Genomic DNA, 21,001 nt, shown 5'->3' with positions numbered 1-21,001 from the left:
GGGCTACATTCACTCTCAGGTGGCTGTCACATGGCATGTTCGCTCCAAGGAACATTAATAAACTCTATAGTACTTGCATTAAAACACTAGCAGGAGAAATGTGTAACTAAAAAAGACAACGTTTATTTTTCATATGCAGCCAATCGGAGCGTTCGTGACCCACTATTAGGCATAAGAGCAGCCAATAGCAACTACGGGACGCAGTCACAATCCAATCGCTGCTGGAGGTGGCCAATCAGAAGCCGGGCTGCCAGAGCAGGGGGCTGCTCTTTAAACTTCGGCTGCCAGAAGTGCGTGGACGGATGCCTGTCCCTTTAAACAAGACGCGAGCCCATTGGCTGGCATCCGCTGGCGGCCATTGGCTAGAAGCTGCCCCAAGTCAGGAGGGTCGGATAGAGTTGGGGTCCAGCAGCACCCATGGGATCAGGGGCCCTTTGTGCGTTCCTGCTAGGGCAGGCACTGCTGCAACCCTAGCTCCCCAGCACCCAGAAGGCTCTCTCGGGTAGGTGGGCGCTTGGTGTTACAGGGAAGGTGCATTGTGGGAAGTCATCCGGAAGAAGTTATTTATTTTGCAGTTATGAGTTTGTAGCATGCACGCTGAAAACACCATGTCCCATTGGGGGTCTGAGGACAGAGCGCGCGGGGTGGGAGGGGTGCTGGGCCGATCCGGACTAGCCTCTCGGGGTGTCAGCCAGGCTGTGCTTTTAAGGGGCAGCTGGAAGGGATGGGGCAACGTCAGTCACATCCTCAAAGAAGACTGACTCTCACCCAGCTGCACATGTTTATCATGAGCCTTAGGTTGACTAAATTCCATATTGCCTAGGCAGACCTAACTTAGAACCACGTTCACTCTTCGTTGATGCACCTCACAGTGGGACTGCGTGAACGATTTGTAGTAAAACCTGTGGAGAGAAGGTGGTCTGTCCGTGCACAGATCCAGTTGTGCACAAGGGCGCCTGGAGGCAGTGATGGCGCTAGGGGGAGGGGCCTCTGGCCCGCATATGACCATTGCTCCAGCACTTACTTGCATTGCTCGTGCCCCTGCACAGTGGTCAGCTGTCAGTATCTAGAACCACTGTGTGTTTTTTTGCACCACCTTTTAATTTGAAGTCACAGGGCGCACTTTAAAGCCCTGGGCAGTTTTATCTGCAGTCCTCCCGTTGTCCACTCCCAGAAATAATTTCTAGAGCCATTACTGGTTGCAGGCACATTCGAAAAGACAAAACACCTTCCTAAAAACATACTGCCTCTGGCCTGTCGGAATGCCCTCAGCCCAGGGCCTGGTCCTCCCCACAACCCCTCCCTAAACACCCTCGAGCAGCGGAGAGCCGCCTAGGGACCCTAGGCACCCAGCATCGCCAACTCCCAGAGGCTAGAACCCGAAGGGACAGCTGCAGATGGACCAGTTCTAAACACTTCTACTCCTGGCTCATCCTTTCCTCGCCTCACTCTGTGTGAGCTGCGTCTTATCGCTGGACTCCTTCCGCAGATGCACCTGAAACTCTTGCACTAAGTGCCATAATTATTATCTGCTGATTGCGAATACTACATTGATTGCTGTGAGAAGTTGGCCTGGTATATGCTGTCCACTAGTTATGTAAACAACCCTTATTGATGATTAGGTTTAAGACAACCTTTATTGAAAGCTATTCTAGTGGAAGCTATGGAGAGCAGCCTTCAGGCTAAGTCTTGAAGGAGTGTAAAGCAGCTTGGTTTACCAGATTATAACCTCTTGAATGATCAAATGAAAGGAGAACCACACAAGGTATATATATAAAATATATGTATTTATTTCTAAACACTCTCTGCTAACCACTTTATGAAGTTAGAGAGCAAGCCACACAATAATACAGTTCTAAAACGACATTAAATAGCACAGTATACAATGGGCCCCAGGGGGAGACCAAACCATATATTAAGAAAGTGGTATAAGAACCATGACTTGACTGGACACAGTGCCTAGAGCACGTAGAATCCCTGGGACCCCAAGGAACCACCCAAGGCAGTGACACACGGGACCCACAGGGACGTGTGCAGTGTGAGAACACAGCCGTGAGCCCCGTACTATTCAATGGGAAAGTCGCGGTTGGAATTTTAAAGAATAAGGACACTTAGGAGAGGACTTTGAGCAAACCCTTTCAGACTTAGAAGGTTCTAGGGCCAGCACCCACGGGAGCACCGGAGTACACGTGTTACCTCACCCAGGGAAGCCGGGTGCATAGGTGTCAAATGGTGTCGGGAATTGTCGTTGATTTCAATGGCGATGTGCTGCAAAGTGCTGCTGCTGTGGAAAGGAGAAGTGTCCGGTGTGATCCAAGCTGGATCGAAGATGTGAAGAACCTGAAAGCAGAGGGGACAGAGTCTGGGTCACTTACCAGTGACCAGGGGCACGATAGACGACTGTCCACCGATGTCGGGTGTTTCAAGTGCGAAGAGGTGAAGCTTGACTACACTGCCACTGGGACCAGGAGGCGTCGATGACGACCGCAGGCGAGCTGTCCCACGAAGGATGTCGAGTTCTGGGGGGTCAGTTTCTGGATTGGAGACCAACAAGCCTTGGCAACTGCAACCCACGCGGTGAGAGAAAAATGGCTTGGGTGTGGACTCCCCAAGTGATGGAGAGTCAGGGCACGTCTGGAGCAACCAGGTAAGCCCGTTGAAAGTCAAAGTTCCCTTCTCAGGGACTCACAAGTCGATGGACAAGGGATCGTGAAGGGACCTCGAGAGGAATCACTAGATACCAGCCCACGGGTCACTAGAGGAGTGTAGGCCAGCAATCTTCGGTGGAATCACTGCTCGGGGTCTGGACTACAAGTAGCCCAAAGCACAGCCTCTGAGATCGCCAAGAAGCATATGCTGCTGCAAATGGTCGCGGTGTCCAGGGTTTCGGGTTGCATGGCCCGCACGAGGGCTTTGGATCTCAGAGTTTCTGAGAGCATAAATCAGCCTCGGGGAAGCTTGGAAACCCACCTCCTGTGTTGCAAAATCGTCTGTGTCCTTCGGGAGCAGCGTCTATGCAAACCGGACAGATGCGTCTTTGGTGCCTGCCTTGCAGGGGAGTAACTCCTTTATTCCAAGGGAGATTCTTCGGTCATCCAACGTCGTGTATGTAGTAGAAGTTCTGGGATTTTGTAGCAGAGTTTCGTCCAGGTAAATCTAAAGTCCTGTAGTCAGGGGATCCTACTTTATACCCAAGTAAGGGGTGGGACAAACTCTGGGGACCCATCTATGGGAGGGTCAGGACAGAGGGGTGGCTACACCCATGTCCTTTGTCCAGTTTCGTGCCAGAGCAGGGGCTGAGTGCCCCTGCAACCGGTTTGAGCTGGACTATGCACAGGACACCAAATGTGCCCCCAGTGCAGACATCAAAGCACTCTCGGAGTGCCCCCACCCAGCCCCAATACACTAAAGCCTGTCTGGGAGGTGATCCCACCTCCCTGTGACAGAAAACCTATTGTTCAGGCCTCCCCTGCCGGAGTTTAGTCCAGCAGCAGGAGGGCAGACTCGTGTCTGTGGCTGGCAGAATCCATTTTGTGATGCCATGGTCTGTTAAGCTGGTACTGAGTATACCGGTGCTGTCATGTTTCTAGTAGGGTGGAATAATACCTCCCACACCAGTTACTGGTGTGTAGGTATGATTCCAAGGTGTTTGACACCAAACACGACATGTTTCCATGCAGCCATTCCAAAGTTAGCATTTACCGCGAGGTTATAATGCACTTAAGAGTATATGGTTTGGCTGCATCACAAACCACCCCGGAATAAAGGTTCCAAAAGCTGCAGAGGGGCTCTGCTCATGCATGGGCACCCTCTCGCATGAAACCCAGCACCCTGTCTTCAGGATTGTTAAGGCCTGCCATAGGGGTGACTGATATGATATGCAGTGATAGGGATAGATATAGGTAATCTATATCTCAGTAAGGGGTGCATACACCACCTTACACAGGCTGCTGTAGCAGACCTGTTGTGTCATTTTAAATGGCTTCCCAGGGGTGGCACAATACATGCTGCAGCCCCTGGTAGGCCTCTGGGGCACCTATGCCCTGGGTACACAGTATACCATATACTAGGGACTCATCATAAGGGTACCCCAGAATCCAATCTGGAGTGTACCTAGAGTACATGTAATCAATATAAAGGGGAAAACAGATAGGTTGGGGTCCTGAATAGCAGGATCCCAGCCAAACTAAGTCGAAAAACAGCAAAACACCAGGAAAAGAGTGGGGGCAACCATGCAGTCAGATTCCACCTTCCTACAATTACCACCTGTAGCTACTAAAACTCTAGTGCCCCATTTCTTCCATGCACTGTTTTTTTTCTCCGCGCCTCAACCATGGCGAAGGCCTACTCTTGGGCACCATATAGCTGTCCGCGCAACGCTTTCTCTTGATCATGAAGCGCTCTTCTGTTTATCCCTGGACCCTCATCATCCCAGCCCTCTGCACATACACACCACACAAAGGGCCATCCAACTGGCAACACGGTGTGCTGCAAGCCACACTCCTGTGCCCTGCCATTGTAGGGCTACCCACCTTTCACAGAGCCCAGTTCCGTGCGAACCCACTTTCGAAAGGCCCCTCTCCATACACTTGTACAGCAGCATGTCATCCCTGGTACCCTAAAAACATACTAACTGAAGCACCCCAACCCCCGGACTCAGACTTTTAATCTTCCCAGCCTATCTTGGCAATGTGCACTCAAGTGGCTGATAAATGCGAGGTAAAGCACGTCTTGGACGCCATTAACCCATGCATCACTACAGATCACGAGTGCCCAGAAGCCATTCGACTGGCACGTGCGCTATACAGGGGCGTAACACAGACCGCTGCCGTGCAGTGAGGCCCCCCACCTTTCAAGGGGTCCTCATTCATCCACAGGATCAGAAATCTGTGACAGGGAGTCTTGGGGGCCCCTCAGCACATTCTGCAGGGGGGTGGCACCAATTTCCATTACGCCACTGGCACTATACAAGCTCCAGAGACGTAAGTCACCAGTGTCATTAGCAGAAGGGATGTCTCGTGAGGGTTCGGACGCAAATCCACCTTCTACACTATTTATTTGCTTCTTTTAGTGCCTGGATTCTACTGTGGATTTTCCAGCTGGAGATACACAGGGATCTGCCTTTCCTACTATAGAGGCAGTATAGAGTGTCGGAGTGAGAAGCTGCTGGGCGTACTCGCCAAAGCTTTTGAAACGGTGGCTGTGGCCGCGATACTCGTATTTTGCCTTAAACGGGCGTACTGGCTTCTAAAGATAGGACTGTGGCATACTGGGCCATTTTCAACGTCAGATAAGCATTAAAATACAATACACAAGAGATTTATTGAAGGTAGATGTTGGAGTGAACAGTAGGACCCGCTGGGTCGGAAGTATCGCCAGCTGAAAGGTCCGAAGACTCGCATGACTCTTTTCAAGCCCTGAAGAAGTGAAGGGTTATACACCCAATTGACGAAACACGTGTTGGCTGGCCTGTGAAGTGACACAACATTAAATCAACACTCCAAGCAAGAACACCCTGTCGTCATCTTTTCATAATATTTTGCATGTGCTATATTTACTTCTGTGTGTGTGTGTGTGCACAGGACCTGCTGTTATGCCTTCCCTACTGTTCTTTAATTAAAGCTTTCCCTGTATTTTTAGGTCTGGCGTTAGCCAACACGTTTTTGAATTTTTTTTCTGTACTAAAGCTACACATTTAACATAGTTACTTATAGGAGCTCTCTGCCAGCTCTGTACGTCCATTGGATAATTATTGCGTCATTCACATTTTCTTTCCGCCCACTACAACATACAAAATGCGGTAGTGGGTCAGCTCACTTCAGCCATTGGCTAACTTCAGTGTGAGTGACAGTATTTTTCCCTTTCACAAACACATCGCCAGACAAAGTAGACCCATGAAGTTCAAGGGACTGCTAATCAAAAGTGTGCTTGGAAGACCAACAAATATGTTTGGTTTTCGCCATGTTTTTTCAAGATTGAGGGCCTGGCAGCCTTTTTGAGAAACAACATTTTGTAAAAACCATGACAAAACAAACACTGACAAATCCAAAAGGCAAGCAAACAACACGAAACTAACTGTGTTTGCCAATGTTTGTTTTAACTTTGCATATTAGTGGAAGCTTTTTTATTTGCTTAAAAAGTAATTTGGTTTTTAAATGCAAGCATCCCTTCTGCTGTGTTCTCCAAAACCACACAATGTCATCTCACAGTTCCCCTTCAGCTCTGACCTGAAGCATTTAAGTCAGACATTGAGTTATTGGCGTTTGGTGACCGAGCCTTTATTCTCCTCTTTCGGTAGGATCTGGACTCATGGAGTTAGCGGAGTCAAATGAACCCCCAGATTCAGAGGGTGCTGCGCTCCACATCGCCAGCTCACCGGCCTTGCAGGACTGCAGCCTTGAAGCAGCCTGTGACGACACAAGCGACGAGAAGTCTTCCGCGCTCGAAACCATGATCCTTCACCTGTATCCGTGCACTCTCGATCAAGGGGCAGAAGACGTGCACCCCAGCATGAGTCTGCCCAATGGTAAGAGGGGGTCCCAGAAGTGCCCCAAGTCACCGTTTAGCAAAAAACCCATGAAAACGTACATTTCTAATTCTTTTTCACTTATACCTCATGGTGGACTATGCAGCAACCCCACTAGGAGTTCAGAGGCACTATCCTGTTTGAAAATTGTTTGTAGTTTATTGCTGCGCCGATGGCCCGGAGCGGCACTGCTTCCCATTGCGAGCTGTGCTCTAGCGTTACCCCTCACTTGCCTACTCTGGGTTTTAGAATGTCATGACGATCAGCGCCAGGACACCTACTTGGTAATCGCGCGCTTTACAAATCACTATAACATAACATCACTAATTTGCCATACCTCAAGGTCATCTGGTGAAAATCACAAGCCTTACAAGTGTCTAAAATATGAATTTCTTCACTTTATCATTCAGAGCAATTTATTATTTAGATAACATTTTGATTTCACAGAATCATATCGGATTCAAATATAGTTTTTTATTTTCACTCCAGAAATAAACATTTGCAGGTCCCCGTGTGAAAATTACAAGCATTATTAGCGTCTAAAATATACATTTCTTTACTTTATCACTCAGCCTTTTGATGTACCGAACTTCTATATCAGATTCAAAGATTGTGTTTCCTTTTTTATCCCCAAATTCATCAGAAATTCAATAGTCGATAAAGCAGTAGTGCTCTGTTTCTGGAAATGCAATGTGAGATTTTTGCCGGCCAGGATTATTGAGACTGTCGTGGGGACTTATAAAGAAGTATTAATTTCTTTCCATTATTATTTTAGAGGACTGTTGCATTTCTACAGGAAAACCTTTGTTATTTTTAAGAGCTGTATTTGAAACAGTGGTACGTCGAAGAGCTTTGAAACGGCGGCAAAACACTTGTCAGCTGTATTTGTGAAGTAAAAATGAAATCCTACATTTTCATCTTAATATATCAAGTTCAGAATAAAATATTGAAAAAAAATCGTATTATAGAAAGTAATGACATTTGGAGTAAAATCCAGTTGTTGCTTCTACTATATTTGGAATCCTAATTCTAGAACTGACTCCATTCTAGTATTTGAATTTTGATATTTCGACTACACCAGTGGGTAACTGGGTGTTGAGGCTTTTTGCTCCAGGCTGATGGTGCGATATCCCCAGTGCCGCCTTCGAAATTTGCAAACATGTAGGATATCACTTGCTTTTTCCAAGACCGTACCGCCCCGCTCCCCCCGCTCCCATTTGAGGTTGTTCGGGGCAGCATCCCTTCGTTTGTAAGTGATACCTTTGCAGTATTTACATTTGAAACAGTAGCAGTCCCTTTGACCAATCACATGCTTTCGATTAGAAGCTCTTGTACTTTCTGTGTCTCTTCATTGGGGCTGATTAGGAAGCTCCCAGTACCTTGGGGCAACAAGCCCTCCACCATCCAGGATATGTGTGGCAGCTCGAACTCCATACCATACATTACACAAGCCCAAAAAAGCCACACCTCTGACCTACATGCTGCACAGATACCAGTAATGGAAAGATTCTAAGACTTCTGACTGGCTGCTTTTTCCCTCCTTCCCCTCATCAGCGAGCAGCTCACTGAAGCATTCAACTACTCTGACCAACCGACAGCGTGGGAACGAGATGTTCGCCCTGCCCGCTACGCTCGACTGTGAGTATCAGACCACAGTGTTAATTTCTGTATGTGTGGGGCAAGAAAAACCAGCAGGGGATGAGGTGTGAGATGTATTGACAGGAACAGCAAGGAAGCGAAGAGTCATTTCTTATATGAAACAAGTACATGTTGCAGAGCATTGCTTATTTACCATCCTAATTCGACTCGCATGTGAACGTAGCACTCTGCGCTTTTTTAGAACGGATTATGAAGTGACCACAAAGTCTGTGTTAAAGTATTGGAACGGCAGGTAAAAAAAAAAGAAATTACCCATTTCGCAAAGACCGGCCTAAAAAAAAGGTCGTAATCTACTCCAGCGTTTCCTCCTGTGTGTAGAAGGCACTGCTGACTTCTGAGGAATCACAGACCTCTGGAGGAGCACTTCTGGTCATCCGTGAACGGTGTAGAGTTCAGAAGCGCTCCTACAGGCTGGCGTTTACTCGTGCTTATTTTCCAGTAGGAAATCTGCATGCATAAGTAAAGTGAAAATGTGTATTTGCACTATTAATATTTTTTCCTTTTTTTTTTCTCCACAGTGAATCTACTGTTCCTTTGTTTGACGTGTTGTGTTTTTACATTTTTTTTCCCTCCATTAACAGCCCTCTCTGTGCACCAGCTGGCAGCGCAAGGCGAGCTCAGCCAGTTGAAGGAATATCTAAACAAAGGTGTGTTACCTTTAAGCCATTTCTGTTTTTGTCATTTCTGTCTGGGGGCGCCTTTCGAGTAGCTGGGTGTCCCCTGTCCAACAGTTCCTGTAGTCATTTGTGATTTGACACACATTAAAAGTACACTCCTTAAATCCAGGGTCCATTCAAGTAATATTCTGTTATGGCTCGTGGCAATAATTGCATGTCGCGTCTTTAAGTCGTTATATAGTGTGTGCCATTTAAACTGCACCCTCCACCCCCTTGAACTTGCTCACCCCTTCACAAAACTTAGCTGCTTCAATGGTGTCTGGCAGCCTGTTTTTCATCTCTTTTAGGCAAGACACCCCGCAAAAACAAAAAAATATAGGGTGTAAGGGTTACGTAGGAGTCCGCCCCGAGTCCATTACTGCAGCTCTGTTGATAGTAAAAAGAATGACTGTTGCAGCCTATACCTCCAAGAGGGCATTCTCTTATTGTTTGTTCCTTCTCTGAAGAAGGTGTTTCAGCCACAGTAGCCGGGTGTCCTGATATAGTGAGGAGGTCCTGCTGAGCAGGTTAGGTTCACGATTACTGGCTCAGCAAATGGCCCCGGAGCCCATGTTCACAACTGTCCTCGCTCGTCAGCTGGCAAAATGTGCATTTCATCTTTTATTGGGAATAACCACAGAATTACATGTCTAAAATCTGTTAACTGTAAGGCGAGTACCTCTCGTACTTTTAAAATGTCCATAACAATGTTTCTGAGATCTGGCATTAGTCTTTCTTCCTTATCTGCAAGTGTTTCTTCTTTACGCTCTTCCTGAAGGCCTACTTCCAGTTTTTTTTGGTTTGTGAATGTGGTCAGTCTGTGTAAGCCACAAAAACATCTTTCAACTTACTAGGTATACTAGCTTAAATGAAATTATGAATTTCACAAAATGTTGTTTTCATCAAATCATATTTTTGCACTTTTAATACTTAGCCGACAACAAGAGTTATTGTTTTATTCAATAAGAAAATATTTGTATTCAAATTTCCAAAATTACTGAGGAAAATATTTCCACGTGAACATGCCACCTGTGTGAATTTCAGCTCAGATGGGTCTCCCTGTAATGAGACTACTTTAATTTAATTTTTTTGTTCTTCTTTTATCGCAGATGGAGGACTTCTGGACCGGCCTGATGAACGAGGCTTCACTCCTTTGATGTGGGCCTCTGCCTTTGGAGAGATTGAAACAGTCCGATACCTGCTAGAACTGGTGAGGAACCCACATTAAACTACTAACACTTTTTAGGTCTCGCTAGCGTAGGCTGCGCACATGCGCAGTCTCGCTGGCGAGATTGAATGTTTATATGTATTTTCTGTAAGGGGCTTTAAGCCCCGCCCCTCTTTTCCATTGGCTGGCATCACCATTTATGCTTAATGGTGGACAGCCATTGGAAAAGAGTTTGATGTTACGTTTTCGCTCTGCTTTTTCTGCCGTCCCACTTGGATGGCCTCGCCTGCTTTCCTCATCTAGGCTATAAGAGGCTATGAAGTTACAGCAGGCTGAAAAATGGGCAAATGAGGTGAGCTTGGTGACTCCAAACTGAGACTGATGTATTGTAAGGGATGTACCTTTTTGGATATCATCATGATGGTCGCAGGAAGACAGATTTATAGACTGAGGCTATGGTTCCCAGTTATGTAGAATTCAGGTGATAATGAGTGCACATTGTAACTGATGATACTCTGGTGTGGGTTATTGAGGCAAGACTCAAAATTCCCATCTGTGTGCAAACATTAATTTGCACATGCATCAGAATTTATAACATAGCTTTGAATTAGGTTACTAAGTAAGATCTGTAAGTTATAGAAGGTAGGAAAATGTTATGTCAAAAGAGATTTGCCTAGCTCTCTGTAGCCATTGCTGTATGGTTTGAGTATGTTGTGTTGTACTTATACAGTACTTCGTACTCTTAATGAGGCACCAAAGCACCTTTACGGAGCTGCAGCACGCTACTTTGTGGTGCGCCATAGATGAAACAGTGCTTTTGTAAAGTTGTATATAAAGTACCACTGGAATTATGCGGCAGGAGAGGGCCAAATTAAGCATTAAGGTGGAGTAAATTATACTGCAAGAAAAGGCAAATTATGCAGCATAATGCAGCACATTATGTAATAGTATTGCTTCATTATTTGGTCATTGTTAAACTTGATAACACTCTCTGGGCATTGGTTGCACCTCATTAGTAACAGTTTAACACCCACACATAGCAATAAGCAACAGAAAGGTGACCAGTCCAGCTTTGCAAATGGCCTTCCACTGCGATGCAGAACTTGTCGTATTTTTTGTAACTTTTGAACCATTTGTGTGCAGATTATGCTGCAGTTGCGAAAATCGCCGTGGCCACACAATTTTCTGGAATTCCAGTGCCCCTGGGTGTAAATATAAGGGGAATTTTATGATGTTATGCATCGGGACTAAAGTTATGGATTTAATACATTGTATTGCTGTTCTTCTGGTGACTGGACTAGAGAGTGAGCGAGGAAAAGTATTCTTAAACCTGAAATTCTAACTGAGGGACAGAGGTGTGTGAGTGCAGTCTGGCCTTTGTCGAAGTGTTTGTGTGTGAATATGGCTGCAACTGTGTCATAAACACGTGTTTAGCTATGCTTAAACATGGGTGGACGAGGCAATCGTAAGGACAGAGGTAGCAGGATAAGCCGATATCTGCCATCTATGGAGTTCTGTGCATATACAGTTCTAAACACATAGAACATCTGGCAACGAAGGCTCACAGATGACAGGAGCTACTCTTCGTTGGTACAGACTGAGGGATTCAGGCAGTTACAAGGCTCAAAAGACCATCTAATCAACCCCAAAGCAGCCTCCATGGAAGGTAAAAGCCAACGGAACTCCATAGTACAACAGGACCCACAGCAGCCCCAATACACTTTGCTTATGGCAACATTTACCTGGGGTCAGGAAAATGGACATGTTTGGAGGGCTGGGGCATTAATTAGAATCATTGCTAAAACCTGATGGCAGAATATATCATTTTTTCTTCTAGGTTTTTAGTTAGTGCTTGATGATATAAATAGGTGCAATGAGTTAACAAAATAAATAATTTTTCTGACGGGTATTAACTTTGGGCCTCTCAAAAGTTAAAAAGTGCTACTAAATGACAATACAACATAATATCACTGCATCACTTGTTTTCTTTAGCTAAACTGTGGTGAAGCGCCCCTGCCATATACTTGAGGATACCTGGGTCTTCTATCCTTGTTTCTCTATTCCCAGGTACTTTAAAGTAGCCCACCATGGCCCCCAACCACAAGTTGCACAGTACTTGCAGGGTACAAGCTCATCACCACTAATTACCAGTACTATGCAATAACAACCCACAAGCAGTATGCAATTACAAGTTAAACCCCACAGGATGCAGAATTACTGTGTGGACCTAGTTGTACCAGGTGGGACTCGGCAGGGATGTAGAAACTTATAGTCATTGCTGACGAGAAGCAAGGCTGGCAGTAGCTGCGCCTCTTTTACTGCCAGCCTTGCTTCTCGTAAGCAAAGACTATAAGTGCAAAGTGTGTGTTTACGCAACGCTTACAGGTTTTCAAAACACTTAAATGAAAGGCACTGTCATTTACAATGCCAATAGCTCAAACTTATGCAAAGGCGAGACCTGTTGCATTGCAAATGCTTGGTTTTTTTAGGACTACAGTGATTTGTTGCGAGCTGGTTAGCACAAAACTGAACCTGATCCACAATTCTTGCTTTTGTAACTTTTTTTTCACTGCTAAATCGTCTGGCGGCGAATTGTTTACTGAAGAACCAGGAGACCCGTGTTGTAATCTTCTCTTCCTTGCTTGATCAAAATTGTGTGATCCTTGGCAGATCACTTAAATCTTCTGTGTTCCATTATCTGAAACTTGGAATGTGGACAATGAGACTGAGCACCAGTATTGAAAGTAAATGTATATGTATGCCTAGCCAATGGATTCATGGTAAATACACATGCCTAGCCAATGGATTCATGGTAAATACACATGCCTAGCCAATGGATTCATGGTAAATATTTCAAACTATCTGGCATCTCTATTTATTTCCCAGGTTCTGGTTTTTATATTTTACCCCCAAGACCGGTCATTGTTCCTTGTGGCATCGGGTAATACCCTATAATTGTGGCCACTGAAAAGCCATGATTGTGGCCGCAGCATTTCCAATGTAAACTTCCTCGCTTGCGACACAATCCATTATCTTCTGCATAATATTCAGATTTTAACCAGCTCAAAAGTTACTAACATTTCTGCACTCTGTGTGCAGTGCTAGACGAGAAAGAGTTAACATGTCTCCTTTTTGCTGTAAAATACCCATTTACACAGGTGACCACGTGTTAGGATACTGTAAACACCCCCTGTCCATTTAAAAGACATGTGGAAGTTCTTTTGTCTATGGTGGGAAGAAAAATCATTATGTATTTAAAAGTACAGTTATTTTAACGTGGCACTCTTAATTTATAAGAATAACAAATATGTTGCATCTCTTTTTAAGGTCGCATGTCTTGAATCCTAGAGTCCCTCCTGGTGAGACGCTCGTGGTGAATGTACCTCCCTGTTCTGCGAAGCTGCTTTATTGAAAAGAGATGCTGCTGAATTCCAGTGGCCCTGCTCAATAGTCCCCTACTAACTAGGGCGCCTAACCCTGATCATAGCTGGCTCTAAAAAACCCTTGTGCTAATTTCAAACCTCTGAACAAAGAGGCTGAAACTTGGTGCTCGATCAACCATCCCATCCAAACTTGTCTTTGGTTCCACACTCCATTCAAATCGTCTCGTATCTTCGCGTGGCCGAAGGTGGTCGGCGCTGCCTCTGTGGCCCTCAAGAACCACAGGCTCTCCAATCCCAAAGCCTCTTGAACTCTCCAGCCCATTGAGCAGAAGGCCTGTGGCCCCCCAAGCAAGCTGACAAGAACATCTCCTGAGGCCAGGCACAAAGCGCAGGAGGTGTGCGTTGCGCAGTTCTCATTCTGCGTTTCTTTTGCAGGGCGCCAACCCCCGCGTGCTAGCGATGGAACGAGAGAGCGCGGTGTCCCTCGCCAGCTCAGGAGGATTCACAGATATCGTGGTTCTGCTGCTGGAGAAGAAAGTCGACATAAACATCTACGACTGGGTAAAGTAGGCGGTTTGGAGGACGCGTTTGACTGCACAGCCTGCGAATGAGGGCGGACGGTTATGTTCATGAACTGTTTATTAATATATTACAACACCGATTCACAATGTGCCAAAAGTCCAATTTTTTTCTGAAATGGGGCTTCCTTTCTGGTTCACACTGAAAGCAGCAGAGCTGAGAACAAGACGACCACTGAATGTGGTCTCTGCAGAACAAATGCTGGAGTGGTACTTAAGCAAAACCAAAGGGGATGATGGACGGAGTGTTGAACATTGCAAGCACTCACCCCCAGTCAACAGATCTGGGTTTAATCCATCATCATTCTTTAGCTCATTCCGCCACCCCAGTTCAGACATGGCCATATGCAAATCAGTCTGACCCTGTGCCTCATGGGAACAGTGCAGCCCGAACTGCCAGGCCATGTCTTCCCTGGACTGGAAAGAGGTACTTAAAGCAGACCAGTTGTGCTCAGTGCTGATTTTGTCTTCCAGGTTCATCCTTCCAACAGAGGACGCGAGTGCGGAGATGTTTTCCTAGGTTCACGAGTCATAGCTGAGGTTATAATTTCCTACAATTAGGACATGAAATCTGTAGTTTCTTCGTAGGCAAGAAGGGGCCAGAGGTCTGGCTCTCCAGAAGAAAAAAGTGACCATATCTTACAACTTCATTTTTTACCACTTTTAAGAATTCCTGGGGGATAGATGAAGGCAAGAGGTTTACATAATGAGGTTTCACCAATGGTTTGGTTTTCTAGTACAAGAATTGTTATTCTGCTTCAGGAGCCCAAGGTTCAATGCAGAAAACGGCGGGTTGCACGTATTTTGTAAAAAATATATATATCACAATTGTGCACTAATAGAAATCTTTGTTATACTGGAAAAGTTAAACCAGAAAAGCCAAAAAGTACACCAAAAGCAATGGAGCTGGGCCCAAAAAATGTCTTTTAAAACCATGCAGTCTTATTGTGTTAAAGTTGATTGAACTTTTTTTTTCTTTTGACAGAATGGGGGTACGCCACTGCTGTACGCCGTGAGAGGGAATCACGTCAAGTGCGTTGAAGCCTTGTTAGGTAAGGATAACCCTCATTGTCCGCATTGTTACCGTTCATAAAAACAGCCTGCGATGTGCTGGATTCGTTGCTTGGAACCCGTTGAAAGTATCTGTTGTGCTGGCTCTTAATGCATCCACTGCACGCATCTGTGATTGCCCCCTTGGGGGCAGGTTCAGATCTGAGCACATTCAGCCTTTCATTCTTCTGAGGTTGATAAAACGAGTAATATTGAGTTTGGTAACAATAAACATCTGCTGGTGGTCAGTTGCACCAAGGGACCCTCTCGGGGCTCACCAGGCTTTCTATAAACACTCCTGTTTTGGATAATACATGCGTTCCTTTTTCCCCCTGTGTCGTAAACCACAGTGACCTCCTGGTTGGTGGTTGGGAAGACCTCTTTGGGTTACCCTGGGTTTATGGTTTTACTCCATTCAGTAATCTGCTTGGAGTTGAAGCGGCGCCGCCATCTTGGATGACTTCTGACAAGTCAGAATGACGCTCCTTCATTACACATCTGTCATGTGAACGGGGTGGCACGGGCTCTGTGGTTGTGCCCACTAGGGCACGGGAAAGGCATTCACCATGAGTGAACAGATCATATACTTCAGATTACAGGTCAGCAGTATTAGGGTCTAAAATATGAATTTCTTCACTTTATCATTCAGAGCAGTTACCCCCTGGGGACACATACTCGAGGGGTTTGCACTTGTGTTTGGAAGGTTCAGATCTGCAGAGGTGAATCCGTTAGTGCAGTAGTTGAGAGAACAAGGGCCGCTCTTGCAAACTCCTCAGTGTAACTGCTCCTGACACCGGGTGTATGATTGGTTTAATGGCACAAGACATCACTTCCTGCTTTTGAGTGGCCAGTACTGTGTTTTACAGAGTTAAGACAAATTGTGCTAGGGCAGCTCCCTATTCTGCACAGTCATGCAAATTAGTACCCCTCGCGATCTACTGTCAGCATTACGTTTAAAGTAATGTCCGCTTCTAGGCAAACTTACATATTTCCTCACTTACGCCTGCACCAAATACCCCATCAGACATACACACTCTTTCATGTTCAATCCTGCCCTTACTGCAATGGAAATGATACGCGCATATGCTGCGAAACGCACTTTTGTACCAAGTTAGCCAAGAAACCGGCACACATCAAAATGCATGCATTCAAACATGCACATCCTGCGATGACGTGAGTTGACACCCACGTGTGGTCATAGGACGACATACTGATGAACACAGAGCCAGGCATATATGCACGCCTGTGCATAATGCCATAAAAACTAAACACTCTTACAGACTGATATTTACTCACAGTTACCTACATATATTGACGCATGTGTCCCCCATACCACCATCCACACATACGCCAATACACTGTCACACATGCTCATGGTCGCCCTCATACCTACTGCCACAGTCTTAGTTGCACAAATGATCACACATCCTTAATGCTCGCAGCTGCACAGGTCTTTGCTTTTGCTCACACACATGCACACATTGGAGATGTTCACACTATCGAACAGTGGTACACCCGTAGACACTGCCACACAAGCCCATATTTCCACATTCCGCCACTCACGAGCACTCCTGCTACCGCGCCTTACATACACAAGCTCAACCCTGCGCGTGGCGCCACAATTGTGCAAACCGCGGGCTTCCTGTTGCTCATATTGCCATAACCCAGTTACACAGGCACTTGCAGTGCTTTACCCGAGCACACTCTTTTCTTCGACCTGTAAACCCGCCTGCCTTCTGCTTTTCTCTTTCCAGCCCGCGGAGCAGATCTGACCATGGAGGCGGACTCTGGCTACACCCCCATGGACCTGGCTGTGGCCCTGGGCCACAAAAAAGGCAAGTATGATCACTCGCATTCAGGTGCATGATGACGAGGATGATCCTACGTGTCCAGGCTGTTTGCCGGATGCTCTAATACAAACGGGCAGCCTCGCTTTGTTGCGAGTAACAAGCTTGGAAACCTGAAACCAACGGGGGTCTCATAGAGGTCTTTGTGTTCCGTATTTGAGCCGAGTGCCCAGTAACATATCTGTAGCCTACCCTCGTTGAACGGTCAGGCAATTGGAAAGGTGGGAGTTACAGAAGGAAATTTAGTAGGGCCACTGGAATTATGCGGCAGTGGAGGATCAAGCAGGGTTCACTAAACTATGCTGCAAGAAAATTCAAAATATGTGGCAGTTTGTGCAGTATTACTTCATTATTTTGTCCTTTTTTATGCACGTTTAGTATCAGTGTTGAACACCAAAATGGAGCAAGTGCGGCAAATCCAAAATTATCAGAAAACACAGCAAACCCATAATGCCAGTGGCCTGATTACAAGTTTAACGAAGTTCAACCAACTTTGGGTAGTTTGGAGACCTCGCAACACAGCTTGCACAAGACGTTAGTGTCAACCTGTGAAGTTGCATGCAGACACTCATTTGAATATCCGGTGTGCTTCCGTAAAACGTGATTTTTGAACTGAGAGAACACACCGGTCATGAAACTGTGTGATGCAATGAACTGCCAAATATGTGCCGTTTCTGGCTTGTCCGTGTTATAAGTTGTACACTGCGAGCATGGCGCTCAAGGTTCACGCACACTCTTGTTTTCTCCTCTTCTAGTGCAACAGGTCATCGAAAACCACATCCTGAGACTGTTTCAGAGCAAGGAGTGAAGATGAGGTGGGTGGCTTCACAGGAAGAGATGGAATTGTGAAGCCAGGTGGGGACAGTTCCTGAGTTTGTCCTGTAGTGAAGGCCAGTCCTGTGCCGTCAGATATTGTCGCACTACAGGCATGTGTCTGGCACAAGTATTCAGTGAACTATATACAGAATCGCAAGCAAATTCAATACTCCGTTTCAAGATGGAATTGACAAGACTTGAAAAATCACAACTTCACCTGAGGCCTTAAGGAGAGCATGGGAAGTTCAGCTTGCTTCTGGATGGGACCTGTGCGATGGAAACGCTTCTTCTGGGCTGTGAGCTTTGGCACGAGGCGGGCTCAGCCTAGGTGAAATACGGGAGCGCCCCGCTTCGATGGGTTGAAGGTATGAATGACTAGTACTTCTCTTTGTATTACCTCTGAGGTGTGTTACCGGTACCTCTACATTCTAGGGGTTCCGTGCCTATCAACTGGTAGCAGAGTGACTTAAATAGAAACAGGCGCACTTCCTGGTGTCGCTGAGACTGAGATAGTAACATGTCCAATAATAATTTTTGTGGAAATGCCCTAACTTCCTTTTCCGTCCAGCAGAGTGCCGCAAGTGGATAACAGTCTGTAGGGTAGGTTGCTACAGCACATGATGGAAATCCGCAGCACGCCAGTCGCGGTTTGTCTACACCCACAAGCTCAGGATCCTGCCTCCGCTGTAGGCTGTGCAGTCCCAAGCTGGGACCTTTGCACGGTAGCACGCAGGAGGCCTGACTTGAAGGCGTATTTGATTCACAAAGGCTCAGGTATGGCATCTGAACAGTAATATGTGACTCAGTGAAGTAATTTTTACTCGTGTTTAACATCACCTGGGTAATCCCAAGGTGAGGGCATTACCATTTTGCTGGAACCGCATCTCGCTAATCCAGAGAATGGAATTTGGGGGGTTAGGACACCAGGTGCTACTCGTAGCACTCAGTTTTCTCAGGGATCTGGGGCGAGTGTCTGTGGCACTTCTGCCGGCGTAGCCTCTTTCCTTGCTGTTCAGCTGTATTTCCTACTTAAGCCGTTTATGTTGCTGTGAGCGGGTTTAGGCTGCTGGCGGAGAATGCTAACCAGGAGAAACATGTGTCCCTCTGGAGGGGTTCGGGACCCCCCTCTGTAATAAGCCAAAGCTCTACCGTCTGGCCTCTGCAGCGCCACCCCGCAGCCTGCGAACTTCAGGGCGAAGTATGATGTCACTCACTGTACGTATGTAGGACAGGTTTCTGGCCTGTGTCCTCCTTGTGTTGAAAACTCAGATTCACCTGGTCTCCAATCATGCTCTCAACTCCACACCATCTGATGGTGGGAAACAAAATGAAGGCTGCACATTATACCAACCACAAACTGAGAGTCCCCAGGAGTGTGCCATGGTGGCAGCTGCAATGTCCTGCACCCATTGCCCACAATACCTTACTGTGTCTGACCTATCACGCGGGTTGTGATATGTTTTAGTACAGTGCATATCCCGGCCACTTTGAGAATTTTCAGATGAATTCCTCTGCAGGCATGGGCGCTTCCATGTGTTGCCGAAAGGTCACTTGGATCTCACACTGGCCAGCTGTTTTGTAAGCCCACTTGACCTGGTGATCAGATTGACACTCCGTAGAACCCAAAATCTAATAAAATGTATTTAAATCTTTAAAACTTTCTGTAGGGTGCAGCAGCCCATAATCACTAAGACTTAGTAAAGTCCCATGGTCAATGAGTGGAATTCCATTTACTCAGGGACTCTAAAGTGACAGCAACATCTCTGACCTTTTAGGAAATGGTGGCGACCGCATCCAAGTTTATATTTGCTCTTAATGAATTGGTATAAACCATCAGGAAGCATAAATGTGTGTCTGTGCTGAGCCATAGGCTTCACAGCGGCGGGCAATTGATACGTTGCGGACCTGCAAGGAGTCTTCACCTGGTGGATAATTGACAACCTTGCTTGGCTGCAAAGACCTTATTGTGCACAATCCCTGGAACCCCTCACATTTGTTGCTGTTGGAAAAGGCCGGAAACTAGACCATGCATCCCTCTGCGTGCAGTCGACGCCGTCCTCTTTGTGCTTCCACCACCATGTGGGTCTTGACCCTTTATGAAATGTATTGCATAACCAAATATTTACATGTTGTTTTAGGTCCATGTGATAGATTTTTATTCTTTCAAATATTGAAAATATATATAATTTTTAAGAAAAATAATGTCTGTCTCAGTTATTTGCCAACTATGTGTCGTGTCTGTGCAGCAGGAAGTAATGAATAGAAACATTTTTTAGAAAAAAGTAATTATCACATTAGAGAACTTGTGTACGCTCACCTTCCCTTCTAGGCGCTACAGAAAGGAACAGTAATTACAAGAACCCTAAATACGCAGCGGGTTGGACAGGAACGTACTCATTGTATACATCAAAGGATACAGGGGCGCTGAACCTTAAATTCAAACAATTGCTGTGCTTTGACTGTGCACACTGCAGCCAACCTTAAACGCTCTTCCTCTGTATACGCAACTGTGGGCTGAAGAGTCGCTTGGTCTGATGGCTGGACCCCTGCAGCCCCGTCATGTAGATATACACTGGAGAGGGCGGTGCATGGTGTGTGTGATGCTGATTAGCGCATAATTCCCTTGAGCTATCTATTGGTGAAAGTGATAAACGCATCGTCCTTTTAGGGAAAGCCGCTGCCTTCGGCCAGACTATTCTGTCCCTGGTGGAACTGCCTGTTCTTTCTTGCCCTGGAGTGCATTTTACATCAAAGCCTTTCATCATCTTTCCGGACCTTTGTCACCTTCCAGAACACCCCCGCCCCCCCTTCGTGGACTTCTCTGGCTTTGACCTCCTTTCTGGAGGCTTTGCCTGTTTTCCTGTTCTTCTGGCCTTCATGCCTTTCGTAACCCTGAATCCTTGCTTTATGTCGGTCTTCCGATGCTGCCACCAATCTCTGCTCCTGGCAGCTTTTCCACCCATCAAACCCAGAGCAGAATGTTTGGATGAGAAGGCGGTCAGACACCAATAGGTTTCTCAGAGGTCTGTAAGACTTTAGTATTGAAGGTGGGATTGGAAGGGGGGCTGCTACTTTCTCAAAAGCGTTGGTTCATAACAAGTATACTGGTCTGGTCCTAGAGTTGTTTTGTGAGTTTGTGAAGGACTTTTGTTAGCGGGGCGCTTGGGGTTTTTAAAGGCACACTTCATAAGCCAGCCTGCAGATCTATAGACCACAGAGGTGGGTTTCCAGTAGGTCGGAAAAAAGGGCACGGTCCACGCTGACCAGAAGACCCGAACGGTGTATTCCAGAAGAGATCCAGGGAGGTACATCTGAGTT

General features: G+C 46.3%; 1 protein-coding gene across 2 annotated transcripts; it reads left to right on the top strand.

Annotated features, from left to right (window-relative positions):
* Positions 1–343: 343 nt before the first annotated feature.
* RFXANK (regulatory factor X associated ankyrin containing protein) lies at positions 344–19,885 on the top strand. Of its 2 annotated transcripts, XM_085636691.1 has the most exons (9): positions 344–502; positions 6,299–6,526; positions 8,081–8,164; positions 8,767–8,832; positions 9,951–10,051; positions 13,828–13,953; positions 14,956–15,022; positions 16,775–16,855; positions 17,623–19,885. In XM_085636691.1, the coding sequence occupies exons 2-9, from the start codon at positions 6,310–6,312 to the stop codon at positions 17,673–17,675; spliced, it is 795 nt and encodes a 264-aa protein (XP_085492817.1). In that variant the 5' UTR covers positions 344–502; positions 6,299–6,309; the 3' UTR covers positions 17,676–19,885. The 2 variants fall into 2 exon arrangements, with proteins under 2 accessions (XP_085492817.1, XP_085492818.1); XM_085636692.1 differs by lacking the exon at positions 13,828–13,953 and having other exon boundaries at positions 16,775–16,854; positions 17,621–19,885.
* Positions 19,886–21,001: the final 1,116 nt, after the last annotated feature.

Source organism: Triturus cristatus, chromosome 12 (assembly GCF_964204655.1).
Source record: "Triturus cristatus chromosome 12, aTriCri1.1, whole genome shotgun sequence".
Taxonomy (NCBI): Eukaryota; Metazoa; Chordata; class Amphibia; order Caudata; family Salamandridae; genus Triturus; species Triturus cristatus.
This window is presented reverse-complemented; position numbering and strand designations above follow the sequence as displayed.